Source organism: Globicephala melas, chromosome 13 (genome assembly GCF_963455315.2).
Source record: "Globicephala melas chromosome 13, mGloMel1.2, whole genome shotgun sequence".
Lineage (NCBI taxonomy): Eukaryota > Metazoa > Chordata > Mammalia > Artiodactyla > Delphinidae > Globicephala > Globicephala melas.
This window is the reverse complement of record NC_083326.1, coordinates 83311738-83339362: the sequence shown is the minus strand read 5'-3', so window position 1 is coordinate 83339362 and position 27625 is coordinate 83311738. Positions and strand designations below refer to the sequence as shown.

At 52.2% G+C, this 27625-nt stretch overlaps 2 protein-coding genes across 6 annotated transcripts in view; one reads left to right on the top strand and one right to left on the bottom strand.

The window, feature by feature from the left end:
- RILPL2 (Rab interacting lysosomal protein like 2) overlaps positions 1 to 6001 on the top strand; it is a 31722-nt gene extending 25721 nt beyond the window's left edge. For both annotated transcript variants that reach the window (XM_070043406.1, XM_030860081.3), the window contains exon 6: positions 5479 to 6001. In XM_070043406.1, coding sequence (XP_069899507.1) covers positions 5479 to 5509 — 31 coding nt within the window. In that variant the 3' untranslated portion in view covers positions 5510 to 6001. The remainder of the gene's footprint in view (positions 1 to 5478) is intronic.
- A 2526-nt stretch (positions 6002 to 8527) lies between these two features.
- On the bottom strand, positions 8528 to 26010 carry KMT5A (lysine methyltransferase 5A). 4 transcript variants are annotated; one of them, XM_030860085.3, is made up of 8 exons: positions 25904 to 26010; positions 20724 to 20845; positions 19466 to 19622; positions 15983 to 16202; positions 15508 to 15595; positions 12945 to 13004; positions 11134 to 11324; positions 8528 to 10407 (listed from the first exon to the last, which is right to left on the bottom strand). In XM_030860085.3, the coding sequence occupies exons 1-8, from the start codon at positions 25911 to 25913 to the stop codon at positions 10197 to 10199; spliced, it is 1059 nt and encodes a 352-aa protein (XP_030715945.1). In that variant the 5' UTR covers positions 25914 to 26010; the 3' UTR covers positions 8528 to 10196. The 4 variants fall into 4 exon arrangements, with proteins under 4 accessions (XP_030715945.1, XP_030715946.1, XP_069903100.1 ...); XM_030860086.3 differs by lacking the exon at positions 25904 to 26010 and adding an exon at positions 21114 to 21320; XM_070046999.1 differs by lacking the exon at positions 25904 to 26010 and adding an exon at positions 21114 to 21131 and having other exon boundaries at positions 20724 to 20841.
- Positions 26011 to 27625: the final 1615 nt, after the last annotated feature.

Here is a 27625-nt window from a genome sequence, read left to right as displayed (position 1 = left end):
AGCCCTAACCACTGGACTGCCAGGGAATTCCCTCAGGAACTCTTTTTTAAATTTTAATAATATATTTTACTAACCCAACACATCCAAAATATTATCATTTCAACGTGTGATCACTATAAAACATTATTAATGAGATATTTTACATTCTTTTTTTTAAATAGTAAGCCCTTGAAATCTGATGTGTATTTTACACTGACAGCACATTTCAGTTAAAGACTCGTTATGGGGCTTCTCTGGTGGCACAGTGGTTAAGAATCCGCCTGCCAATGCAGGGGCCACGGGTTCGAGCCCTGGTCTGGGAAGATCCCATATGCCGCGGAGCAGCTAAGCCCGTGTGCCACAACTACTGAAGCCCGCGCGCCCTAGAGCCCGTGCTCCACAACAAGAGAAGCCACCACAATGAGAAGCCTGTGCACCGCAACAGAGAGTAGCCCCCGCTCACCGCAACTAGAGAAAGCTCGTGCACAGCAATGAAGACCCAACGCAGCCAAAAATAAATAAAATTAATTAATTAATTTAGAAAAAAAAAGACTCGTTTTGTTTCAAGGGCTCAAAAGGCATGTGGCCACTGTATTGGACAGCATAGCTTTAGCCGATATATGGTCAGATGCTTTGGGCTTTGAGAACTGAGTTTGAATGATCTTTTTTTTTTTTTTTTTTAGTATTTTTTATTTTAATCATACCTAACATAAAATTTACCATTTTAATTTTTTTTTTTTTTTGCGGTACGCGGGCCCCTCACCGTTGTGGCCTCTCCCGTTGCGGAGCACAGGCTCCGGACGCGCAGGCCCAGTGGCCATGGCTCACAGGCCCAGCTGCTCCGCAGCATGTGGGATCCTCCCGGACCGGGGCACGAACCCGTGTCCCCTGCATCGGCAGGCGGACTCACAACCACTGTGCCACCAGGGAAGCCCTTAATTATTTTTTTAAAAATTGAAGTATAGTTGGACTTCCCCGGTGGTCCAGTGGTTAAGACTCCACACTTCCAATGCAGGGGCTGCGGGTTTGATCCCTGGTCGGGGAACTAAGATCCTGTATGCCGTGTGGCGCAGCCAAAAAAAAAAAATAATAATAAAGAAATTGTAGTACAGTTGATTTATAATGTTGTATTAGTTTCAGGTATACAGCAAAACGATTCAGTTATACAAATATATATATTCTTTTTCAGATTATTTTCCATTATAGGTTATTACAAGATATTGAATATAGTTCCCTGTGCTGTACAGTAGGTCCTTGTTGTTCATCTATTTTATATACAGTAGTTTGTATCTATTAATCCCAAACTCCTAATTTATTCGTCCCCGCCACTTCCCCTTTGCTCACCATAAGATTGTTTTCTCTGTCTGTGAGACCATTTTAATCACTTTTAAGTGTACAATTCAGTCACATTAAATGCATTAAGATCCTGTGCGTCCACCACCACTATCCATTTCCGGAACTGTTTCGTCATCCTGTCCCGAAGCTCTGTCCCCATTAACCATTAACTCTTCTGTTCCCCTCCTCCAGCCCCTGGCACCCACCACTCTACTTTCGGTCTCTATGAATCTGACTACCCTTGGGACCTCATATAAGTGGAGACATGCAGTATTTGTCCTTTCATGACTGGCTCATGTGATTAGCATAATGTCTTCAGGTTCATCCATGTTGTACCACGTGTCAGAATTTCTTTCCTCTTTAAGGCCCAGTGATATTCCATGGTATGTATAGACCACATTCGATTTATCCGTTCATCTGTGGATGGACATTAAGCAGTTTTTAAGAGCTGTCCATATAGCAGCATAGACATCCAACTTGTTTCTGACCCCAGCGATGGGATCGCAGGTTGCCTCCCCCACTGTGGACAGTGCTGCAGTGAATATCTCCATGCTTCTTCATGTCCTCTCCTGGACCTGGGTGTGAATTTCCCAGGGATATATACCCAGGAGTGATACTGCAGGGCCGTGGGGCCTATCATCCAGGGTTCTTGCTTATCAACAAAGGCTCACGCAAAAGGAGTGACTGAAAAGATTTAAAGAAGGGACATTTTACAGACGTGGGAACAGAGATGCGGGATGGAGAAGCATGGAGAAGCATCCTGGGGTGGGCAGCAGAGGGGCGGGGGGAGGGAGCTGTGAGGGGAAGGGGGAGAGTCATACAGGCATGTGGCCTTTAGAAGAGGAGCACACAGTAACTAGTGAAACAAAGCCTGGCACGGACAGAGCAGGGAGTGAATGCCCTCACCTCTCTCTCTTCCCACCCTCCCCACGCGTGCAGGCGCTTCCCATTGGCTGAGCCCAGCCGGAAGCTAGAGGACAAGGGAGCTTGTTGAGATCCCCCACAGAGCTCAGCCGCCTGGAGCCGCAGGCTAGTGAAGAGAGGGGATGCTTCTGCAGGGGCAAACAGCCCCCCGAGTGCGTGTCTTAGTTCAGTTAAGTATTACGCGCAGGCTCAGCGGCCATGGTTCACGGGCCCAGCCGCTCCGCAGCATGTGGGATCTTCCCAGACCAGGGCACGAACCCGTGTCCCCTGCATCGGCAGGCGGACTCTCAACCACTGCGGCACCAGGGAAGCCCTACCAGGCTTTCTTGAATGGCTGCATGAAACAGCTTTATCAGACGAGACCACCTGAAACCACATTTACTTACTCTTCCAACAAATACTTATTGAGCGCCTACCATGTGCTAGGCACTGGTCTAGGTGCTGGGGATACAGTGAGCAAGACGGATTCCCTGCCCTCATGGCGCTTACATTCCAGCAGGGGAGGCAGAGGGTGAACCGGTCAGGAAATGTACTAACGGGACAGCTTCAGATGGCCCTACCTGTGCTGAAGACCATTAAATAGGTGCTGAGAGAGAGGTTGATCAGGAGCTGTTTTTTTTTTTTTTAAAGTTATTTTTGGCCGTGCCACGCGACTTATGGGATCTTAGTTCCCCAAACACGGATCGAATCCGGGCCCTGGGCGGTGAAAGCGCGGAGTCCTAACCACTGGACCGCCAGGAAGTTCCCGATAGGGAGCTACTTTAGATTTGGGGAGTCCCAGAAGACGTCTATGGAAAGGCAACATTCAAGCTGAGCCCTGGAAGGCCATAGCGACCTGAGTTTTCCCTGCCTTCCTGGCAGAGGGAACAGCAGGTGTAAAGGCCAGAGGCTGGAGAGAGCTTGTGCAACAGAGATCATGGTGGCTGGAGCGGCAAAGAGAAGGGAGGCAAGGTTGGAGAAGGGGAGGGAGCGGGTCATTCGGGGCTGAGTGGATCCCGGTGACGACTTTGGGTTTCATTCTACGTGCTTCGGAAAGACCTTGGAAGGTTTGAAGCTGGGGAGTGACATGTCCATAGTCACCTATAAAAAGGTCACTCTGGCTGCTTTGTGAAGAAGGGTTGAGGGGACAAGTAGGGCCAGTGGGAGTGTCTCTTCCCCAAGAAAGGGTCTCCCGAGGTAAGATAATGAATGAAAGAGCATCTCCACCCTACAGCAGGTGTCAGATCTGAAGGTGTTTATTTGGGACATTCACTGGCTGAGGATCTCACTGTAAACAAGGCTTCTAGACCCATAAGCTACTGGTTTCTTTCTTTTAATATTTATTTATTTATTTTATTTTTGGCTGTGTCGGTCTTAGTTGCGGTGTTCGGGATCTTTTTGCAGCACGCGAGATCCTCTGCTGAGGTGCATGGGCTTCTCTCCGGCTGTGGCCCGCATGCTCAGTGGTTGCGACACACGCGGGCTTAGTTGCCCCACGGCATGTGGGATCTTAGTTCCCTGACCAGGGATCGAACCCGTGTCCCCTGCATCAGAAGGCGGATTCTTAACCACCGGACCACCAGGGAAGTCCCCATAAGCTACTGGTTTCTTTCTGCCTCTTCTAGGGGAGTTCTTTGGGTTACTTAATTGGAGTTTGAGCCTGATACGGCAAAAATACAATGTTTGTAAGCCAGCCTGAGGACACAGGTTTAAAGAGTGTGAGACCACAAATTCACGTCAGACAAGATTACTGAGCTAATGGAATGAATGAGTGAATGAATGAATGAATGACTCTCCGAAGGAGTAGGTCATGCTGAGAAGGATTTTTGTCTTTGTCCTGAGGACAGTGGGGAGCCATGCAAGGGTTTAAGCTGAGGAGTGACTGAGCTCTGCACAGTGACGCGGTCATTCTGGCCACCCCATGAGTGGATTGTGGGGGGAGGGGAGGCTGTTATGCTCCTCCTGGTGGCTTGGCCTGCGGGTGGCATTGGAGGAGATGAGAAGTGGGGGGATCAGAACATAGCTGGGGCGTGGTGACTAAAATACAGCAGGTGGGCTGAGGGGAGACGAGTTGAGAACAACTCCTGGTTGCTGGCTTGAATGACGTTTCCTGAGACAGGGAAGTGGGGTTGGCGGGGTATGCGCAGGCTCAGGGGGCGGGCGGCTGAGCCCTAACGCCTGTATCCGCATGTGAGTCAAGGGCTCGTCCTGCTGTTGCTGGCAGAGCTGCTAGCAGTGCTCAAGAGGTTTGTCTTTGACTGGAAGCAAGAGCCCGTATCCCCATCACTGACTTTTCAGCCCACCAGCCATCTTTCCTACAACTGGAAATAGCATTGACACTGTACTTTGTGTCACTGTACTTTGATCAACCCCAGATGTCATTCTGTTTTTAAAATTTTATTTATTTATTTTTGGCTGCACTGGCTCTTCGTTGCAGCGCGGGCTTTTCTCTAGTTGCGGTGAGCAGGGGCTACTCTTCATTGCGGTGTGTGGGCTTCTCATTGCGGTGGCTGCTCTTGTTGCGGAGCACGGGCTCTAGGCGCGCGGGCTTCAGTAGCTGTGGCACGCGGGCTCAGTAGTTGTGGCGCACAGGCTTAGGTGCTCCGAGGCATGTGGAATCTTCCCCGACCAGGGACAGAACCTGTGTCCCCTGCGTTGGCAGGCAGATTCTTATCTACTGCGCCACCAGGGAAGCCCCCAGATGTCATTCTTCCTTTTCAAAACTTTGCATGAGGGGGACTGAAAGTTTGTTACTCATGCCTCAGGGGATATCTTTATATGTTTTATCTGTTATATCCAAGAACTTACATGTTACTCTTTATTCATTGCAAATATCTATTTTATAATTGTAGGTACCATTGAGAAGTTATCACTTCCTCTACAATAAAAACCACTTAAAATCAGAAATTAAAAAAAAAAAAGGTTCCAGACTCCATCTGTCAGTCTAGCACAGTAGTTATGTGGGCTCTGGGCCCAAGTCCCAGTGGTTCCAAGATATGCTGTGTGACCTTGGGCCTGTTACTTAACCTCCCATAACCTCAGTTTGCTCATCTATAAAATGGGGGTATTGATTGTACTCACCTCCTCATGTTATGAGTTTGAAATGAGCTAGTAGATGGAAAGCCCTGGAACAGTGCCTGTCCCATAATGAGCCCCGAGGAAATGGCCTGCAGGAGCTGCTTACAGATTTTGCAGGAGGTTCTGCACCTCCCACTTCAGAACTCGCTCTGTTTCCTCTGACCCCTCTCTCTCTCCACCCAGGTTCTCTTTCCGATCAGGGAAGCAGACATAGATCTGGGACCATGGCTCAGTTCTCAGAAGACGACTTCAAAAATCATCTCTCAGTGCCAGTGCGTACCCACTGCACTTGCTCCTTTGTTTACCCTCAATGCCGTCTGAGGAGGAACGGATGAGGTTTTCTCCCCGGCTGCAGAATTGAACACCCCCGAAGGCTGGGCCAGGGCGAGTGAAGCGGCACAAAGAAACCGAGAAAGCAGAAGGAAAGCGAAATGGGGCCACCTGCAGCCCCACTTCAACCCCCCAAGAGGCCCCCAGCGTGCGGATGTGCTTTCTGCTTCTCAGGGCTCACAAACGACCCAGGTCTTCACTGCGTAGCTGCAAAATACACCAGCCCAAATCGGGGGGGGCGGGGTGGAGAAGAGGATGCAGGACCATCTGGTACGGACTTTGCAGTGACGACTTCACTGATATTTGGTGACTATCTGATTTTGCTAACGTGACTTTCTTTACATGATTTTTTAATTAAAGTAAAATGACTTTTACACTTTCTGTGTTTTAGAGTGGCCTCTTAGAGTTACGTGACCTTGTGTAAGTTACTTCAGCTTTTTGGAGTCTTGGTTTCCAAATCTGTGAACTGTATACAGTTGACCCTTGAATAACACAGATTGAACTGCGAAGGTCCACTCACACACAGATCCTTTTTCAATAGTAAGCACTGTAGTACTGCACGACCTGCACTTGGTTGAATCTGCGTATACGGAGGAAACTCGAATATGGAGGGCTGACTATAAGCTGTATGCGGATTTTTCGACTGTGGAGAGGGTGGGTGTCCATAATTCTCTGCATTGTTCAAGAGTCAAATACACACACACACGTATATATACATATATAACGTATGTATACCTACATACATATATATATGGTGCACATACATCTCATTGAATCTAAGTGAGGCACCATTATTTTGTGTGTTGCTATGACAGGAAAAATGCTACAAATTATAACATTAAGATGCTATTGATTTTAAGGCTCATCCTGATTTCAGCAATGTTAAAATGTGGAAAAAAATAAGTGCATTTAGGAATCAATGAAATACAGTCTGTAGATAGCGGGAGACTATACTTTGCAAAGAAACTAATGAGCCTGCTGAACTCACCCTATGAGCCTGTCTTCTTAGTGAATAACACTGGCTTACTGAACGTGTTTCCCGGCTGCCTGGATTATCTCATTTATTCCTATAACATCTGAGGAGATGGGGACTAATACTAATCGTCCCGTTTACAGATTTGGAAACCAAGACCCCAAGAGGTGAGAGTACTTCACACGAGGTCACGTAGCTGGGAAGTTACTGCCCAGAATGCACACGGAGGCCTGATTCTAAGGCCTCGGTTCTTATCTGTGACGCTCTATGTACCCTATTCTCCAAAAAGTGCAAATATTAATAATGAGTGCAATTTACTATATGCCTTGCCCACACCTATATATGTTGCCTCACCTTATCCCTATGGGATGGGCGTTACTATTATTCCCGTGGTTCACCCAAGCACGTGCCAACACAGTGGGGCTAAGGGGCTTGTCTAAGGCCCCAGCTGGAAAGTGATAAAAGTGGGACTTGAACCCAGGTGCCAAGGCCAAGACCACTCTGCCTCCCAAGAAGAGTCGGCAATGTTCAAATGTCTGATCCAGAATGCCATCTCAGCAGCATCTTAGATCGGGGGGGTCCTGATTCCTGTAACGCTGCAACCCTGACTGGTTGCTGCCCTCTTAACAGCAGGGAGGGAGGAGGATTTCTGCACCTTGGAGGTGAGAGCTGACTTGGGAAACGAACCCGAGCATCCTGACTTCAGAACCGCAGACGCTGGGGTGTGGCCGTTGGAGCGCCAGAAGCTAAGTTCTTGGAGCCGGGCCCAGTGTGACCACAGACAGCAGAGACACGGCCGCTCCCACACTGCAGGCTTCCAACTCCAAACCCAGCCCCAGGAGGAGCAGGCTTAGAGGCAGTATCTATCAGTCCTGGGCACTTGTAAACAGGGAATGATAGAAAACCACCCACAATTTTCATCCTAATAACAGCTAACATTGATTACTGAGGATCATCTATGTGCAAGTACTTTTTATGTCTCAAACTCATCCAATCCTCACCATCACCCCGACACAAGCACCAGTGTCATCTTCGTGTCACCGGGGAGGAAAGTGGCACGCAGGGCGGTTAGGTAACCCGCCCAAGGTTATACAGCTGCTAAGTGGCTGGAACCTGAGGTTCTGTTCCAGGGCCGAGCACTTGGCCACCAGGCCACACTTCCCCTCCAACGTGAGGAGGCAGTAATACGTGACGACTGAATCCTGCGGAAACCCCTGCAAGGCAGGTGGGCAGAGGCTGTTCCGAACCTGATGGACAAATTTCAGAGGGTAAGTGATTTGTTCAGGGTGACAGCTGACAAATGCTTAGAGCCGATCGATGCCGGGAATGGCTCTTCCACCTGTAAACCAAGGACTCTACCCACCATCCCAACCTGCCTCTAGTGCCTGGGGCTGAGGGAACTAAGCCTCTCGGGGCGGGTGGTGGCGTGTGCGGTGGGGATGGCGATCTGGGCTGGCGGCGGGGCGGGGGACACGACGACTTCCAGCACCATTGAGACGCCTACCTGAGAATCAACTCTAGCACGTTAGAAACAACAATGACAGTTACAACAGCTGAAATGTATGCTACTTGCCAGGCACTGTTCTAAGGGGGCAACATGTTTAACTTCTAATCTCCACAAGCAACCTCTGACCCCCCCTCATGATAAAAATGAAGAGACTGTCCCCTAGGAGGACAGTCACCAAAACTGATTCACACTGGTGTGTGGCCCTTTGTAAAATAAAACGGGAATTCCCTGGCAGTCCAGCGGTTAGGACTCTGTGCTCTTACTGCCGAGGGCCAGGGTTCAATCCCTGGTTGGGGAACTAAGATCCCACAAGCCGTGCAGTGTGGCCGAAACAAAAAACAAAACAAAACCAAAAAAATGCAACCTTTCTTCTGCCTCTGCCTTGTAAAAAACAAACAAACAAAAAACACAAAAAACCAGAATGACACACGTAGCCTCGCCTGGCAATAAATATTTTAATTTTCATTTCATTTTTATGATGACAAATAATTTTCAAGTTTATTTCCTTTTTTTTTTTTTAAATACAAAGCTAAACCACAAACAGGTACAACCAAGACATTTTATCTCACATTTACACACTCCCATCAGATCCTCCTCCAATTCACTGACCACTGACCAGGCAAGTGTGGGGTGGGGGGAAGACTTTCTTAGGTAGCACCGTCGTGAGACCGGGACAGGGGCACTGAAGCTGAGGACAGGCTCTCATGCCTGTCTCCATTCACATTTACCTGGGAGCAGGGGGCCAGGAGACCCCACGTCACGGCTCCAGAGCCCCAGGCCCCTGAACTACAGGTTAACAGAAAGTGGGAATCGGTTTCCCTTTGGGAGGAAGCTACCTGCTGCTCTTCCTGCTGTCACAGTCGAGGTGAAAACTTTACCCTTAGCCGTGATCCCTGGGCCGCTGGGCCCGCCCGCTCCCCTGCACTCCAGCAGCTGGGCTGGGGACCCTGCATTTCGGGGCTTGTAGGCTCACCCTTTGGTTCACGGCTGCATCTTCACAGGAAGGACACCAGGGGGTCTGACAAACAAAAGCCTTGACAGCAGGTCTGGAACTTTCAACCCAGCAGAATCAGGTTGGGGCGGGGGTGGGGAGGTGGGGAATTGGGTAAGTAATTTCTGGTCGCACTACAAAACTTTATTTTTGATTAGAATAGTGTACCATCTCAAATCTCTTCTACAGAAACAAAACCAAGGGGGAGAAAAAAAGCCAAACTAAAAAAAAAAAACCCAAACAAAAACGCAGCCACGTCACTCACTTCAAGACCTATATACATGTAAGTTGTCTTCTGTGGTTTCTTTTTTTTCTTTTTTGTTTTTTGATTTTTATTATTTTTTTTAAAATAAGCTCAGTGTTCACATTTCTATAAAGAAATTAACCCAGTTTCGGGAACCCCTGCCCGGCAGGGCTAGGTAAGCAGTGCTTGTTCCTGCCCACATCTGCTTTGATTCCCCGCCCTGATGCTTCGAGGTGCCCAGAAAAGCGGCAGCCCGTGGAAGAGTAAATCTAGGCCCGGCCCGTGAGCCACCGGGTCAGTAAGCTTTCGAGAAAGCAGAGGGGAAGACTATCTTACTGTGAAACCTTTTTAAAAAATATTCATACACTTCCATGTGCGCCTGTCGAGATGTCAGGAAAACAAGAGCTTGGGAACATCCCGTCCAGGCCGTGGGGAGGCAGCTCTTCCTCGCGCCCGCCTGGCACTGGGACGTCAGGGCTGAGGAGGGGAGAGAGTCCCGGCTCCTCAGGTGGACGAAGGCGCATCGCCCAGCTTCCTAGTTCGTGTTCGACTCTTTCCTCTAAAACCTGTGCTGAGTCTTTGACTGCATGCACGGGAAGCACAAACGTTTGACTTGTATGCAAAAAAGGTACAAAAACAACCAGAATATAAAAGTTTTGGTAATATAAGGCCATCTGTTCAAGTCCACCTTGGAAACCTGTAACAGATATTTAAATACTACAGTGAAAAGGCATCTTAATATACTTTTTTAAAAACATCTGAAGGAATCTGCTAAGATTAAATGTGTAAAAAAAAAAAGTCAATTCCCTTTGAGGGCACTTCGTCCATTGAAGAAGGGGGGGGCGGGGCCGTGGGGTTAATGCTTCAGCCAGGGGTGGGCTTCGATGGAAGCCCGGCTGCGGTCCCCATAGTCATACAGGAGCTCCTCCCCAGCCTCGATGTCGCGAGAGGCAATGAGGATGAGGTGAGGCACGCCGTCGATGTCGTGCAGTTTGGTTTGGCAGTTCCCACATTTACTGTGGTTGATCAGTCTTCCCAGGCGATTTGTCTCTCTGGTTGCATCCACGCTGGTGGGGAGGGAGGGCGGCAGAGGATTAAATTGATAAAGAGGGTTCTGAACCCAGTCAGAGTCATGCTTGCTCTCAGCTCTGGTGGGACGGTTATTTAGGGCCACGTTTTTGGGAAAGCGAAGTAACTCAAAAAAAATATCTTTAAGAGCCCAGAGAGGCGCTCGGTGTGGGGGATCCGAGGCAGGGGGCAGGCCTAGACGGGAATGCAAAAGGCTCTTTGTGGAAGTTCTGCATAATAAATAAGTGAATAAAAATCAACTATGTTGACAGTGGGGGGAGGCCGTGCGGGTGTGGAGGCAGGCAGTACATGGGAACGCTCTGTACTTTCCACTCAGTTTTGCCGGGAACCTAAAACTGCTCTAAAAAGTACAGTCTATTAAAGAAAAAGCAATCAATGACACTGCCACACTGGGGACAGAGAAGTCAGCAATTCCCAGAGCTGTTCTGGCCACGGGTCCCAGAGGAGAGGCCAGGTGAGCCCCTACGCAGGCTTTCATGAGACTGGTCTACGTCTTGTCCCACGAGATGGCATCCAGAACCGCTCCGATCCCCAAAATTAAACATGGGAAGTGGGGGAGTGGGGGAGCTGCATCACAGCTTTGAAAAAAGGTAGCAAGAACTAAACAAGAAGCTGTTGCAGGAGAGTCAGGATGCCCTCGGTGGCCCTCTGGCTGGACCTCTGCCGGGGCGGGGAAGAGCCACTCGAAGCACTAGGGGACTTACCAGTAGGTTTTGCTCAGATACTGAAAATAGTACATGTAGCAGCCCGTGGAGGGGTCTTGCGCGTACAGAGCCTCCCGCTTCTTGGCGTCGGTGATCTCGATGAGGTCCCCGTGGTATTCCACCACAAACTCGCCCCGGGAGAACTGCTTGGTGGCAATCACGCCCCTGCCTTTGCCGTCAATGAGGTCAATCTGTTGGGTGGTGCCAAGAGGGAGGGTTGGTTCATAACAGCAACAAACGCCACAGTGCAGCGCCGGCTTCCGGGGGCGGGAGGCTTGCACCGCGTTCTTGGAACAGCTTTACTGCGGCAGGCCATAAAATTCACTCATTTCACATGTACAGTCTGATGGGTATTAGTCAACATATACAGTTGTGCAACTATTGCCACAATCCATCGCCCCAGAGTTCCCTCGTGCCCATCTGCAGAGCCTTGTTACGCCAGATCCTGAGAGATCTGCTAGGTGGGTGCTGCCCCATTTTGCAGGTGAGAAAACGGGATTAGAGAGGCAGAGTTGTGTCCACGGCCACAAAGCTAGGAAGCCGTGTAGCACAGACTCAAATCCACGTCCTGGCCTCTTCGGGGGAGTAGTAGGACCCAGTGTTCTGAGTCTCTCCTTTATCCCATAATTAACCCTCCTGGGTTTCTCCTCACTCCATTTTCTGGAGATGGTGGGTGATTGCTTGAGGGGTCCAGACTTAAATTCAGATCCCCCCTAGGGCAGCGGTCCCCATCCTTTTTGGCACTGGGGACCGGTTTCGTGAAAGAGAATTTTTCCATGGACGGGGGTGGGGACGTTCAGGAGGTGATGCGAGCGATGGGTAGCGGGGATGCGGCTTCGCCCGCCCGCCCGCTGCTCACCTCCTGCTGTGCGGCCCGGCTCCTAACAGGCCGGGGACCGGTATTGGTCATGCAGCCCAGGGGTTGGGGGCCCCTGCCCCAGGGGATTCCCTGGCGGTCCAGTGATTAGGACTCTGAGCTTCCAATGCACGGGGCACAGGTTCGATCCCTGGTCAGGGAACTAAGATCCCGCAAGCCGTGCAGTGTGGGCAAAAAAAAAAAAAAAAAAATTTCAGATCCCCCTCAATGGTGGGTGGAAACTGAAGCTTTCCAACCCCTGGGTCCTAGTCCAGGGCCATCTGGCCACCACTATGGAGACTTGCTCCCCTCTCATCCACCCAGTGTGTCTGAAATATATGAAGAGAAAAGCAAATTTCCTGGGCATTGCCATTTCCCAGGAAAACAGTCTAGAAAAATCTGATCAGTTTGTCCTTTTAAAAGTTTCCCTATGCGTCATGCTAAATGAAAGAAGCCAGATAAAACAGGCTACAGATTCTATGATTCCATTTGCATGAAGTGTGCAGAACAGGCAAACCCACAGAGACAGCAAGCAGACTGGTAGCTGTCAGGGGCTGAGGGCAGGAAACGCGAGTGAGTGCAGATGGGTTCGGGGTTTCCGTTTGGGAGGATGAAAAAGTTCTGGAACTCGACAGAGATGATCATCGCACAACTGTGACTGTAGGATGTACTTAACTGTACACTTAAAAATGGTTACAATGGTAAATTTTATGTTGCATGTATTTCATCATAATTTTTAAAAAGTTTCCTCAGGGTGACATCTCATGTTTCCTTCGTGAGGCCTTCCCTTTAACGACACTTTTAGCATTTGGTCCCTGGACAACCTGTAACAGCCCGCCTGGTCACAGTGACCATCAGAGGGTTGAAGCAGCGCAGCTCCTATGTGAGCCTCTGCACCAGGGAAGGTGCGACTTCACAGCCTTAACTTCCACGAGTGGGCCCTGCGGCCCCTTACCTTCATTCCTTCTTCTTTCCCACTTTCAATCAATTCGTCTATTCTTTTCCTTTCTTCAGACTGGGTGGGGAGGAAAGAAAAAATGAGACGTGCGTCAGCATTCTCTCCGAGGCCATTCCAGGAGCCCCGGCCGCCCGCAGGTCACTTGCAGTTGGCCTCCAGGGCACTGGTCCCAAAGGATGCCCAAGCCCCCAAGCCCCCATCCTTTCCTCAATGCCCGTCTGAGGCGGACCGTCGCCACCCGGGGTTTAAAGAGGCCAAGAGGGAGACAGTGGTGGCCCCAAGGGCAGAATCGGGCTTGTGGCTATGTTCTGTTTGGCCCATGCAGACTTCTAGAAAATAGCGAAATTGCTGACATTTAAAAATCAGGACTCTGACTTCATACGACAGCAGCCAGGGCTGTTCAGAGGCTGCGCCCTTTAGACGGGGTGCGTGTGCCCACCGCCTGCTCACTGCGGAATCTTCTGGCCTAGAACAGTGCCTGGCACACAGTAAGCCCTCAAAGCAACAACGGCCCCCCGCCACCCCACGTGCACACACACAGCTACCTTGTTAAATGATGAATCAGTTACAAGTGTGCAGAGATAAATGGGAGTAATCGTGGGAGAACTGAGATAGGCGACGGGGGACTTTCCTGCCGTGACAGAACAAGGCAGAGGAGACAAGGTGAGGAGAGCCGGGGCCGTGGAGGCCCTGAATGCACGGCCCTGAGTTTCACTCTGGAGGCTCGGGGTTTGGGGCATGTGATCAGCCAGCTCTGAGCGTCCTAAAGAGGATTCCGGCAGCAGCCCACGGGGGACCCAGGGCCTGAGTGGGCGGGAAGGGAGCAAGGTGTTGTCTGCGGAGCTCTTTGTCCGTCTCACCCCCGCTGCCCACACCCAGCCCCGGGCCTCGGTTTCGGCCAGCCCCGGAGGGCAGGCAGGTCAGGCCTGACCTCACCCCTGAGACGAGGCCCAGCTGCCCCGCCCTCGGGCTTCACTTTGCAGTCAAGAGCTGCCGCCGCCCTGGCAGCCGCAGCCCAGCAGCCCGGCCGACAGCTGCCTCGCCGTCCTGGCCGGCGACCACCTGGCCGCGGTGCGCGCGCGGCAGAGCCAACACAAACGGCGGCGGGCACAGCGTGTCTCTCCCTCGCCACTGGCTCTGCGTCCAGGGACAGCGTGAGCTTTACTGTGCCGCCTGCTGCTTGCCGCCCGCCTGCTGCAGGGTCCGGCAGACCTGCGGCGCACCCTACTGCAGCCTCCACTGCCCCGACAGAGAGCCCCGTTGTTGTTGTTTTTAATTAAAAAGGCCAACTCAGCTGCCCGCCCCGCCCCACAGCCCAGAGCGGCGCCTGGTGGAGCCCCAGCCTCCCCGTGCGGGCGCGGCGGCTCTGAGCGGGGCTGGGCACCGCCTCGCCCTCTGCAGTGCCGTCTCTACGATGACCTCACACTGCCTCCCGCTGCAGGCAAACAGCTTGCAACAGCTTGTTCTTGGCTGAAAGACGCTGCCTTTCTAAGGAAATAAAGCCAAAGCTTCTCTCTAGGGGGAAAGATGGACCTCCCCCCCTTTTTAAAGGAAGTCCTGCCAGTTCAGAGGTGGGGGGGTGGAGAGAGGCTAGATCAGCATCTGTACAGCCACAGCTCTCACATCAAAAGGCTGAAGGGGTCTGTTCCGGTTGAAAGGCCAGGCCCCCACCTCCCTCGTGGGGGGCAATCCTGAGCGCTACTCCCAAGCCTGCGGGTTATTCTGCCGCTCCCGGGGTGGGAGGGTGGACAGAAGCAGCCGGGGGCTGCAGGGCCCGGCCACACCCTGGGTTTCCCTAACAGAAAGGCAATAACCCCACCTCACTGCATCAAATATTGATCGCCTGTGCACAGCTCAGCACTCTGCAAACACGGCAGGCAGGGGCCTCACAGCCCAGTCAGCCTTCCTGCCTGGTTTTCGCACGTTCTGAGGGACAGTGGCTGGGTGGGAAAGAGCAGAGAGGGGCCCCGGGAAGGGACAACACAGGGGAAGCAAGTGACGATAGTTAACAGGTGCTCAGTGCATACCAGGCACGGTTCTAAGTGTTCTACGTGCATTAACTTAAGAATGCAGCCTCCCAACAACCGCACACGGTACTACTTTATTATCCCATTTTACAGACAGGACAGAGAGGCACAGAGCGGTTAAGTAACTGGCCCGACGTCATACGACCAGGAAGTGGTTCCCAAGCCACTGCTCTTCACCACCTCGAGACATGAAACTTCTGGACAGCAGAAAAACAAGCCTCCCAAGAGCATGCAGCCTTCATGTTCCTAGGCTCCAACGGCCCTGCCAAAGCCACTTTCATGGTAAGTCCTGACTTTCCAGGCCACGTGCTACAGGCGACAAGGCTCCTTCACAGAGGCGTCGTAACTAAGCTTCATGGTGACCCAGAGAGTTATGACGGCCCCCACTAGACCAAGGAGAATATCGAGGCCATGGAGGCCAAGAGACTTGTCCCAAGATGATACAAAGCGAGCTCAGGCTGTGCACGGCAAGCACCGCCCACTGGGATGCCCTGCCCCTTCCGAGAGCCGGAATCAAAACCACGGGACTCTACCTGCAGCTCAGCTTTGCTCTTCCTGGAGCTCCTTCGAACAGGGTAGAAATCTGTGAGCTTACGATTCTGCTGCGTTTTTCCTTGAGCTCTGGGGTGAGAAAGGAAGAGGAGAAAACAAGTATTAGCACCGAGACCACATTCACGTCCAGGAGGCACACAACCCCCGAGCAGCAGGCTCCTTGGAAGCCATGTCACTTCAACACCTCTGTCCACCGTGGCCCAGGGTCACTCAGGCTCACCTGCCCACGGGGGCCTCAGAGAGTGTCAAAGACAGGCTGCCTACTCTCGGCGGGGAGCGGGCTCCTGAGCTCTGGACCCGTGACAGACCAAGATGCTGACAAACAGTGGTGTCCCCGGTGGCGACTCAGGAATCTGAGCCTTGACGGCTCAAGGGGCTGAGAGGGTGGGCGGCCTCACCCCTGCCGGCACTGGGCAGGCTGCCCTGTGTTAGGGGTGGCCTCCAGGGGGCGCTTACTTTTTCCTGGGAGCCTGTTTGGCCCTGACGGGCTTTTTCAGGGCTTGCTTGGCGGCAGCTGCATTGGGAGAATCACAAGACGAGGTCGGGGTTTTGGGAGGTTCTGTTGCTTCAGATTTTTGGTTTGGAAAAGGGGCCAGGGGACCTCTCCTGGCGTCTTTGATCTTCTGTTCCTCGGCCTTCATGGAGCTTCGTATTGCATTCCCAGAGTTTCTTTTCTCTGTGGGCAGAGGGTGGGGGGAGACAGGCTGACTCTGGACCCACCGGCTCCCACTTTCCAGCCCTCAGCCGCATGCTAAGACAGGCTTGGAGAGAAGAGAGGGATGGGGCGTGTTGGGCAGCCGTGCCCTTGGGCTGTTAAGCCTGGTGTCCACTAACCAGTATCTTGGGCAAAGCGTCTGGCTTTACTTTTTGACCCAGACACTGGGTGCAGCTTTTGGTCTTCTGCATCTTTTTTTTCTTTTTCTAGCTTTGTTGAGGTATAATTGAGAAATACAATTATAAGATATTTGAAATGTTACACCATGATGAGTCAACATATACATTGTGAGTGGATCCCTCTCATCTAATTAATCAACACATCGGGCCTTCTGCATCTTGAAAGAGCCCTTGAAGCAGAAGCACCACGGTCAGCAACACTGGCGTGAGGGCTCGACCAATGGCTTTTCAGGAAATGGGCTGCAGACCCCAGGGAAAAAAGCTAAATTCCTAAAGGGTGGGCCAGTGTTGGTGGACAGGAGTAAGGCAATAAAGCAGAACCTCTCCCCAGCAAAGACCTCTTCCCCAAGAGCTAGCTGCCTGGAGTGATTCATTTCAGACTTTTTCTTTTTTTTTTTTTTTTTTAAATTCCCTGTTCTAACAGGGTCGAAGCCCAGTGTTCACAGTGGTTCCCAGCACGGTGCCCCGACACCAGTCAGTGTGTTGTCGAGGGACGTCGCCAATGACTTGTTACTAAAAATAGTTGTGGAGCACCAGTGTTGGACTATTTTTTTTCAAAAGAGATTTTACTTTTAACAGATAATTAAATAATACATTGCTAGTGGGAATGTAAGATGGTGCAGTCACTTTGGAAAAGAATTTGGCAGTTCTCCGAAATGTTAAACATAGAGTTACCATATGACCCAGCAATTCTAGTTCTAGGAATCTATCAAGAGAATTAAAAGCAGATGTCTACACAAAAACCTGTATATGAACGTCTGCAGCAGCTTATTAATAGTCAAAAAATGGAAACAACCTGAACGTCCATCAAATGATGAATGGGTCAAGAAAATGTGGTACATCTGCAGGATGGAATATTATTCAGCCACAGAAAGGAACGAAGTACTGACACAGGCTACAACATGGATGAACCCTGAAAACATTATAATGAGTCAAAGAGGCCAGACACAAAAGGCCACGTATTAGATGATTCTATTTATATGAAATGTCCGGAATAGGCAAATCCATAGAGACAGGATATAAATTAGGGGCTGCCTGGGGCTGGGGGAAGGGAGGAATGGGGAGCGACTGTGAATAGGTACAGGTTTTCTTTTTGGGGTGATGAAAATGTACTGGAGTTTAACAGAGGTGATAGTCGCACATATCTGTGAATATGCTAAAAACCACTGAATTGTACCCTTTAAAATGGTGAACTTCAGGATATCAGAATTATATCTCAATAAACAAAAGAGAAAAATAAATACATCAGCACCCATCCAGACCATTCTGGCTCCTTGTACGCCCTCCTGGGTGGAGGTAAGGCGTCAGGCGTAACCCTACAAGTGGGTGGTGCTCGTGAACATCAGCAGTCATGTTGAGTCTGCATCAAGGCAGGAAAAGGGTCTAGAATCATGGACAAGAACCTGGACCTTGGGGTCTCCTCCAATGTTCCTCCAGCCCCCAATTCTGACTGTCGCCACGTAATAACACTACGAGTCAAATCAGCTAGCTTGTGCCCCGTGTCCCCATTTAGGACAATCTACATCCTGCCGCGTTCTAGAGGGGACGTGAGACTGGCTGAGTGCCATCTCAAAAGAGCCCCTTCCCCAACCCAGTGTGGTGAGTGCTGTTCTGAGTGCTGCCTACGCTGAACTGCGGGGAGGGGCAGGCCGTGATGCTCACAGCCCAGTGGAGAACAGGCTGACGTATGCAGCGCTCACAAAGCCGCCCCCCACTCCTTTTTTCTGGCCGCACTGCACGGCTTTTGAGATCTTAATTCCCCCGAACGGGGACTGAACCTGGGGTCCAGGGCAGTGAAAGAGCCGAGTCCTAACTACTGGGCCACCAGGGAATTCCCTCACAAAGCCCATCTGCACCTGCTCTTTAACTGACCTTCAGAATGGTCCTGTAGGACTCCTCTCTCTCCCACTGTACAGAGAGAACGGAGGCTCAGAAAAGAGTAGCAAATTGCCCACGTCCCTTCCTTTGATCAATGGCAGAGCTAGGATTGGAACCTTTAAGTCATATGAAGTAACATCACCCTATGTCCCAGGGGGAATCAGGCAGAGGGCCGGCTCCTGCCCCTGGGTCTCAGATCTGGCCCAGAGGTTGGGCTACCCCATCCCTTACGGGGCCTCAGATCTGGCCCAGAGGTTGGGCTTCCCCATCCCTTACGGGGCCTCAGATCTGGCCCAGAGGTTGGGCTACCCCATCCCTTACGGGGTCTCAGATCTGGCCCAGAGGTTGGGCCACCCCATCCCTTTACGGGGCCTCAGATCTGGCCCAGAGGTTGGGCCACCCCATCTCTTACGGCACTTTCTGTTAACGAATACAAAGCTTCCTGGTACGGAGCTGCTGATAGCCAGAGTTTTGCTTCTCTAAGGCAAGGTTTAATCAGAAAGGAGCACGGTGAATTGGGAAAAGCTCACGTGCACCGGCGCCCCCGCCCCGCCCTCAGCTTTAAAAGGGAATATTTGGGTTAGAACAAGATGTGTAAGAGGTCTCAGCGTGTTTTGCAGGGCCAGACAGAATTTTCAATAACCATTAATTTTCTTGCTCAATATTTTAACCCCAAATCTCATTCCAGAGTATGATGCTCCAGAGACTAGCACTGAACACTTGAGTAGAAAGAAACTTTAGAACTGACGTCAAGGCCACCTCATAAAAGGGAAGGAAATCAGTTCCTTAGGTTCACACGACTCAGCGGGAGTGCAAGAGCCTGGTCCGGACAACCTAGACTCATAATTTCCGTACTTTTAGCACCTGTGAGCCTCTCTAACAACAGGCCAGGTGCCATATTGTTGCAACTTGGCAAGATAATCAAGCCTGAAGGACACGCTAACTCTTGTGAAAGCAGGGAGAACCTGTCAGACCAACAGGGCACACGCCCTGGAACAGGCAGCTCTTTCCCCCTTGTCTGTGTTTCCCAGCAGCAAGACCAAACATGGTTCAACCCTCTTGAACTTTGGCTTGAAAAGGCTGGATAAAAATTTAGCACATTTACATTATTCTGCAGGATGCGAGCCGGCCAGCTATGGTCAGAACAGGGCCATTTCAGAGGCTTACCGTCGCGTTTCCTGTAGATTCCGGCTAACGGCTTCCCCTGGCATTTGACTTCGTGATGTGCAACTGAGTTCTCTTCCTGAAGGGGGGAACGCATTCCAGAGCATTTGTTCGGGCTCATGTAGGTATAGATCTTTGATTGCCCGGTAAATACATTCTCCTAAAACGACAAATGCATATTCTGAAAGAGGCTTGAAGAAGAAGATCCCACAAGATTTAGGCAGCCAAGGGGGCAATCAGAATACAAAAGACAAAAAATAGACAACATCTCTCAAAAACTGGGCTACTCCAGCCCCAGCAGAGCAGTGGAAGGTTCAGAATCCCCCAGGTCCAAGTCCGTCTCTAATTCCATTCGCTAAGGGGGGACCATCTGGCCAGCAGAACCAGCCGTCCACAAAGGTCTATATAAGAAGGAAACAACCTACCCGTAGCAAGGAGGTCAGAAGGACCAGGGTAAACAAGGCCGGGATGGGAAGGGCTGGCCTAGTGCAGGAGGGAACTGCCCTGGCAGGAGCTGCAGGAACTCTGGCACAGAAGCGGGCCTCAGGGAACCTGATCAACCACTTCTCAGTCCTGAGGTCAGCTGGCAGGACCTGCCATTACTGCCTGAGCCTTCTGTGTGCCCAAGCCTGGCCCCTCTCAAATCATGCAGCCCAGCAGCCTCCACGGACTGCGGGACTGGGCTGCGGTTGGGGTAGTTCTCTCGGGCTAACTGGGGGGGTGCAGAGCTAAAGGAAGAAACGCCTAGAGACGTCGCATTTAGGGCGGTTACTCGACTGCGGTGGGCAGACCGGTGGGGCGGACAGGTCACTGCTGGTGTCTCTGGGTGTGCGGCCTCTCCTCTGAGTAAGCACAGACAGGAGGAGGGCCTTCCCAGAAACCCTACTGAGCCTTTCTGCCTGGTGAGCCATTCAACACCAAGTCAGCGAGACCCTGTGACCTCCCCGAGGGCCCCGGGCAGGCCCCGCACACTCTGGGAAGGCGGCCACCACAGGGGTGGCTGGGTCTCGGGGCCTGGAAATGCCATAAAGACACAAACTTTTACGAGGTCAAACACTGCTAGGGTCATGGCGGAGCGGGTGTGGACGCCACTCCCAGGCAGGCAGCAGAAAAGGAAGCTGCCCGGCCGGGCGCCCCGCCCGCACCCCCGCCCCAGGGCCGCGGGGGCGCCCACGTGCTCTCGGAGCGGGGTCGGCAGGGGCGCCCGGCCGCACGGCCCTTCGGGGCGCGCCGAGCGAGTGCGGGGAGGGTGCCTGCTTACCCCGTTGGTGCGGGGCCTCCCCGGGCCCCTCCGCTCCACCATCTCCGGGCCCGGGGCCGTCGCTGCCACCGCCGCCGCCGCCGCCGCCGCCTCCACCGCGCGGGGCTTGGACATCTTCCTGCCTGGAGAGGGGGACCCGGGGGAAGCGGGGGAGGGGGCGCTCAGGGCGCGGCGGGGCGGGGAGCGGGGCCGCCCGGGCCGGGCGCCGCGGCGGCGCCTCCCGCCGCAGCCATGTTCCGAGGGCCCGGCGGCGGTGGGCCGCCCGCGCCGCCGGGAGGCCGGGGCCGGCCGGCGGGGCCAGGCCGGGGCCCGAGTCGCCCTCCCGCCGCCCGGCCCGGCCGGGCCCCGCGCGCCGCCCGCCCCCCGCGCGGCCGGGCCCGACACACCCACCTGCAGCCCGGCCAGGCCCATGGCGGCGCGCCCCGCGCCCTCGCCCTCGCCGCCGCCGCCGCGGCCCGGCCACCAGCGCTGCCGCTGCCGCTGCTGCTGCTGCTGCCGCCGCCACCAGCGCCGCCGCGGCGCCCCGGGGAAGGGCCGGCGGCGCCCCACGGCGCCCCCTTCCCCCATGGCCTGCGAGGCAGAGCCCGGCACCCGCGCGCCGCGGCAGCCCCGGCCGGCCCGGGACCGAGGACGCAAGGAGGGAGGCGCTGGCGGCGCGTCCTCCGCGGCCCGCCCGCTCGCCGCTGCCGCCACCCACCGTCCGCTCCCGGCCGGGGCGGGGGCTGGCAGGGGCGGCGCTGCGAGGCTCCTCCGGAGCGAGGGAGGGAGAAGGGGAGGGAACGAAGGAGGGCGGGCCCCGCGGCCGCGAGGAATCCCGACTCGGGCGCGCCCCCTCTCGCGCGTCCTCAGCCACTCGGGGAGGAAGGGGTGTGAAACATGATAATGACAGCCCGGGCTCTCGGCCGGCCAGGCTCCTACTCTCGCTGGCTCAACGGCTATTTCGGGAGACCCGTCCGTGCCAGGCGCAGTCGGCAGCGGTGAACGCGACAGGCGAGAGCCCTCTTGTGTGCCCGAGCCTGTGCTCACGGAGTGTTTTCCTGGGCATTTAACCTTCCCGGCAAGCCCCTGGGGGCCAGGTCCTGTGGCTAACCGTTTATGATGAGGATACTGAGCTTCCAAGGAGGTGCAGAGGCTTGTCCAAAGCCACAGAACTAGAAAGCGATCAGGTTAGGTGTCAAACCCAGGCGGTCTGCACCTGACCGGTCCGGACCCTGGGGAAATAGAGCGAGGAATTATAACGGTATGTTTGCTGGGTGCTTCTCTTGCATACCTTATGCCATTCAGACCTCACAACAGCCCTTTGAAGGTAGACACCATTATTTTCTCTTCCACAGACAGGGAAAACAACCTCGGAGAAGTGAGGAGCTTGGCCAAGTTCTCAGAACTAGAAATAGATTACCAGGCCAACAGACCAGAGCCTACACTCCTGGCCACTAACTTCCAGGTTACAGGTGAGGAAATAAACATACAGGAGCAAATGGTGTTGCAGAGGGTTTAGCAAGTCACCCAAGTCTCCTGTCCCCGAGGAAATGTCCTGGGAGGCAGGGGTTCCAGTATACCTTACTGCCCTGAACCACTGTGCTGTAGCCATTAGGGTTTGAAGGCCCATGGCCAAAAGAGTCCCTGTATTTGTTCAAAGTCATAATGCAAACAAGAGACCTCGGGGCATCTAGCCTTGGGTTATGGCCTGAGAGGCAAAGATTGGGTATCTCTCCCTGCATCTGCCCCAGAGGTGCTTTGTGACCATAGCCAACTCCCTTACCCAGACTAGGCCTCAGCATCCTCGTGGATAAAAACTAAGAACTATGAATTCCATAACGTACCCAGGGCACCTTTGACATCCACAGATAAACAAATGGCTGTCACTTTAAGTAGCTGCCTCCCGTTAGAAGGGATAAGACAGTGGATTAAATGGCAAGACACTGCTCAGGACAACACCTCCCAAATCAGCTCGTGCTTTAGAATCCTTCAGAGCAGGGCTGGGGAACCCCTGCCATACCCATCCAACCACTGACTCCAGTGGAGTAGGCTAGTCTGCCCACTTGAATACCCAAGAGACTATGCAGAGTTAGGATTCTAAAGTGACACTCTGACACCCAGGTTGAGCCATCTGAAACAGTGTCTGTTACCTCTGCAGGGCAGAGAAGGTTTGTAGTTTGTTGCCAAACTATCATGGGAATCATGGTCTGGAGGCAGGAAGCAGATGCTCAGATCAGCTTGTCCATTTCTCATACTATTTTAACTCCCTCGCCCCCACTACACACACCTACTCAGGGCTATAGCTTTCTCCATCATAGCCCACAAAATGCAGGGGATACATTAAAATACAAGTCTAGCACCCATTTCTCTCAACTCTGCAGCTCTAGTAGCTAGAAAATTTAGTTCAAATCCTTCAGTAAAGTTTCAAAACACTTTGTTTTGTCTGTACATGAGGTGTTCATATGTGCATAACAAATACATATACCCAGTCACAGAAATAAAAACTCTTAATGTTGCCCAGGGTCTCATAGAAATAGAATCCAACAGCAATGATACTAATAGCTTGCACTTACTGAATGTTTACTGTGTCAGGCCGTACAATAATGCATTATTTAATTTAACCTTCCCAACCATTTATGAGAAGGTACTATTCTATTTCACAGATGTAGAAATCGAGGCTTGGGGAAAATAAATCACTTGCCTAAGGGTCACATGACTGAGATACTGATGGATATGAGGATACTTCAGCATAAAAAAATGTATACTGCTTTCCTCAAACTCAGACACTAAAATACCAATTCATCCATTCAACAAGCATTTATTGACTACCTACTGTGTTCCAGGCCCTGTGCTAAAGACGCAACAATGAACACAGACAGAGATGGAGCACATTGAGGCCAGAGGGGTGGGTAGGCCCCTTACAGGCCAGGGTGAGGACTGTGGATTTGATCCTAAGAACAAAAGGGGAGGTTAGGGGCAGAAGGAGTGGTGAGAGTCACATGATAAATATCTGTGTTCTTGGGGACCACTCTAGCTGCTGAGGCACGATAAATTGGAGATGGTCACAGTGGGAAGAGGGAGACCAAGTATGAGGCCATCTGACAGTGGCAGTAGAAATGGGGAAAAGTAGATGTACGGATCCTGCCCAAAGTAATATCCTTGAGGCTGTAAATATTTACATGATTGTAAAACTTCAAAACCAGAGAGGAGTTACCCAGTATCTGAACATTTTGTTCATGTGACTCCGCAGGGCTCTCAAAGTGAACTACAACTTAGGAACAAAGACCTCTTTTCTAGAAGAAAAAGACTGACCCTTCATTGGGGGGGGGGGGGGGTCATGTGAGTCACTGAGAATCACTAACCAGTACATTACAAAGGTGATTTGTAACCTGTTATGGTAGAAGCTGGGTACACTCATCTTCACTTTGGCTAAATAAGGGAGGTAGAGCGGAACAAACAAAGACACAGAATGGCCAGAGTCTGGACAGTGACTTTGGACTTCAGCTTCCACCTCTGAAAAATGGAAGTAACAGTTTGTAAAGATTAACTGACATAATAAAGCACCTGGCCCTCAATGGTAATTATTACTTGCCCATATTGAGTATTCAAGTATTTCAATGGCAAAGTGGTTCACTTTGTTTCCCCCCAACAGATTAATTAAAGCAAGCTATTTTTTTTTTAATGCACTACTGTTAAAACAGGTAGTTTAGGGCTTCCCTGGTGGCGCAGTGGTTGAGGGTCCACCTGCCGATGCAGGGGACACGGGTTCGTGCCCCGGTCTGGGAAGATCCCACATGCCGTGGAGCGGCTGGGCCCGTGAGCCATGGCCGCTGAGCCTGCGCGTCCGGAGCCTGTGCTCCGCAACGGGAGAGGCCACAACAGTGAGAGGCCCGCGTACTGAAAAAAAAAAACACAAAAAAAACCCAGGTAGTTTAAATGATTTTGCTGCTGTGATGGGAAAAATGAATCAGGGAAGCACAGCTTTATTAAGATATGTCAGATAAAATAGTCAGATATTATTAAATATACTTTTAGATGCTTAACCCTTTTCTGAAGAAAAATATTTAAGGCATCTTACTTTTCTGTGTGGACTGGGTTACGAAGCTCTTTAACATGAAGTTCACTATGCCTCATTTCTTAATCATAATCTAGGTAAATCTTGTCCCAAAAGACCGTAAAGGGATGCTGGGAAAATAAATGATGCACCTGGGTGCAGGAGCTGACAACAAAGAAGACCAATAAATATTTGCTGAATGAATCCTTATTTTATTCATTATGATCGCCACAGGGAGCATACTGCATTAACGCAAATTCCTACTAATATGTAATACCCTGAGAATTTTGAGAAAAATGTAAAACCTCAACTTATTTCTTTTAAATAATAATTCAAGTGAACCATCACGCTAAAGTTTTTGCATGAAGGAGACACAGCGGCTGGAAATGACAAGCGGTTGGAGATCACTTTGCCGCATAACGTGGGTCTTACTGTCCTGACAGCCAACTAACTGCGAAGAACTTCAGGCAGGGACATCGCCTCCCTCGCGGCTGCACAAACCCACCCAAGCCATCTCCCGTGGGCAGGAGTACTGATCAGCTGCGGCGCGAAGGGCCGCCCCGGGAGGTGCCAGGGGACCTGTTTCACCCCAAAGTGGGCCAGCAGGGCCCGTCCCCGCCCCGGCGGCGCAGAGCTGACTCAGGGAGTAGGGAGGGAAAGGAAGGCGCCTGCCGCGGGGTCCACTCCGACGCGCTCCCCACCATGTAGGTTACCGATCTGCGCCCTCGCCTCGGGGTCACCTCCTTTCCTAACAAGAGAGAGCCCTTAAGCAGGCGAAGCCTCGCCCTCCCCCCATTTGTATCAATGACAACCATTCCCTGGAGGTGCCCTGCGCTTTAGTTTCCAAACAGCTTTGACATATGGCCCCATTGCGTCGGGAGAGGCAGGCCACCGGGTGCCCACACTTTAAAGAGGGGAAACCGAAGCACGGGAGTGGGAGGGGTTTCTGGGGGCTTCGGAAGCGAGGGTGGGGACGAGGTGGGGAAGGTTCCGCAGCCCCTCCCCCCCGCACCCCAGCTCGTCACCGCGTTCCGTGCGAGCAGCCGGCGGGAGAGCGCTTCCCTGCCGCAGCTCCCGCCACCTCGGTCCCGCCTCCAGCGCGACCCCCTATCCCAGCTGCCCCGGCGCTGGCCACCCGGGCCAATACCTCTAGCCATGGCCGCGCTCTGTCACCGCCTAGGATCTCCCGGGAAACGCAGCTTTCGAAAAAAGTTACAAGTGTAGCCAACTGCTCCGCCGGACCCCGGCTGCTGCCCTGATTGGCGCCGCCGCCCGCCTTTCCCCAGGCTGCCCGCCGTGATAGGCGAACTCGAGAGGGAAAGCCCGCCCTTCTCCCCTCCTCCCCGGAGGGGGCGGGGCGAGCGGCCGCACTTCATACAAACGCTTTCAGGACAGGTCCCAGCGGAGGACGTGGGAGGGGGTTTAAATTTTACCGTCTTCCCACGTTGATTGGCTGCGCTGGAAGGACATCCGCGCTGCCATTGGGAGGCCCCAAACTCCGCCCTCTCCGGGTGCTGCAGCTCCGCCCCGGGGAGATTTAGTCACGCGGCTGGAGGCCCGGACTAGGATTAGACCCACTCGGGACTTCCGGTTTTTCGGGCGTTTGACCGGAACCCGACCTTTGACCCCTCGACCTCCCCTTTTGACCTGGGAAGCCTAGGTCCCAGCAGTTTAACATCTGCACCACCTTGACCTTTTCAGCAGTTTAATCCATTCATTCCTAAATTGAAAGGTTTATCGAGTCCGCTCTTACAGTATTCAAAACCCGCGGGCACAGTTCTTAACCAACTGAGTCAGCCTCGCTGAGCCACAGCGATCCTAGCCCAACATACCCCAACCGTTTTACAGATGGGGAAAGAGAGGACCAGCAGGAACATGTAACTAACTTGCTGCCCAGTGTCACCCAGCAATTTAATTGCAGGTCCTGGATAAGTCTTTTGACTGTTAGTCCACTAGAGGGCTACCTTAACCCCACGGAAACAACCGGGCACCTTTCTCCACCCAGGGGAGCTGGGTCATAAGGTCCCAGAGAAACATAGGTGTCCTGGGTATTCTTTGCTTTGAACACAGGTAAGGTGTCCAGTTACAGCTCTTCCCTGGGGATCCCTCCTGGACATAGGAGGAGAGGTCACTCATCCATTCTCTCTCTTCTGTCCCCAAGAAGATTTTGGAATCCCCACCATTGCCCAAGTACCCTACCATTGCACCAGGAAAGTAGGAGAGCAAAATAAGGTGATATATGTGAAAACACTGGGAAAAGTAGGAAGCAACACTTTTCTCACTCACTGTGTGCCCTTTGGTATATTATTTCAGCTCTCTGTCCCTCGGTTTACCCAGCTGTCAAATGATGGAGTCAGCTGTGATCTCCAAGTTTCCTTCCAGCTTCCATAAATACATAGAGGTTTTTACTTTCTCTAAAATGCATTAATTCAACATTTATTGAGCTGTATACCTGACACTGTCTGGTCCCCCAAGCATACAGTGGCAAATAAGACAGATCCCTACATTTTTTAGGACAGAAACAAACAAGAAATCACTTTTTAAATATTAAATAGTGATTAATGTTATGGGTGAAATGAAAACAGGGAATTTTACAGAGTGTGAGTGCGGAGATCATTGCTTCTATGGATTGGTGAAGTCAGAGAAATCCTCTTTGAGTTGGTGGCTTTAGGTTATACCCTAAATAAGTGAGTCCCAAGGGAGAAGGTACTTGTAGGTAGAGGGAATAGTGAGCGCAAATGCCCCAGAAGTGGGAATAAGCTTGGTTGTCTGGGGAAAGAAAAAGAAACCCAATGTGATCGGAACTGAGTGTATGATGAGAATGGAGGGCATCAGGCTGGGAAGGTAGGCAGGGGCTAGATCACATAGG

What these genes read in the sequence shown, in the direction of transcription:
- KMT5A (XM_030860084.3), bottom strand. Translation starts at nt 21,290, where the DNA reads ATGGGGGAAGGGGGCGCCGTGGGGCGCCGCCGGCCCTTCCCCGGGGCG. An exon ending in AATCTACAGGAAACGCGACG is followed by an intron (nt 16,203 to 19,465) that starts GTAAGCCTCTGA and finishes CTCTGCCCACAG; the next exon opens with AGAAAAGAAACTCTGGGAAT. An exon ending in GGAAAGAAGAAGGAATGAAG is followed by an intron (nt 11,325 to 12,944) that starts GTAAGGGGCCGC and finishes ACCACCCAACAG; the next exon opens with ATTGACCTCATTGACGGCAA.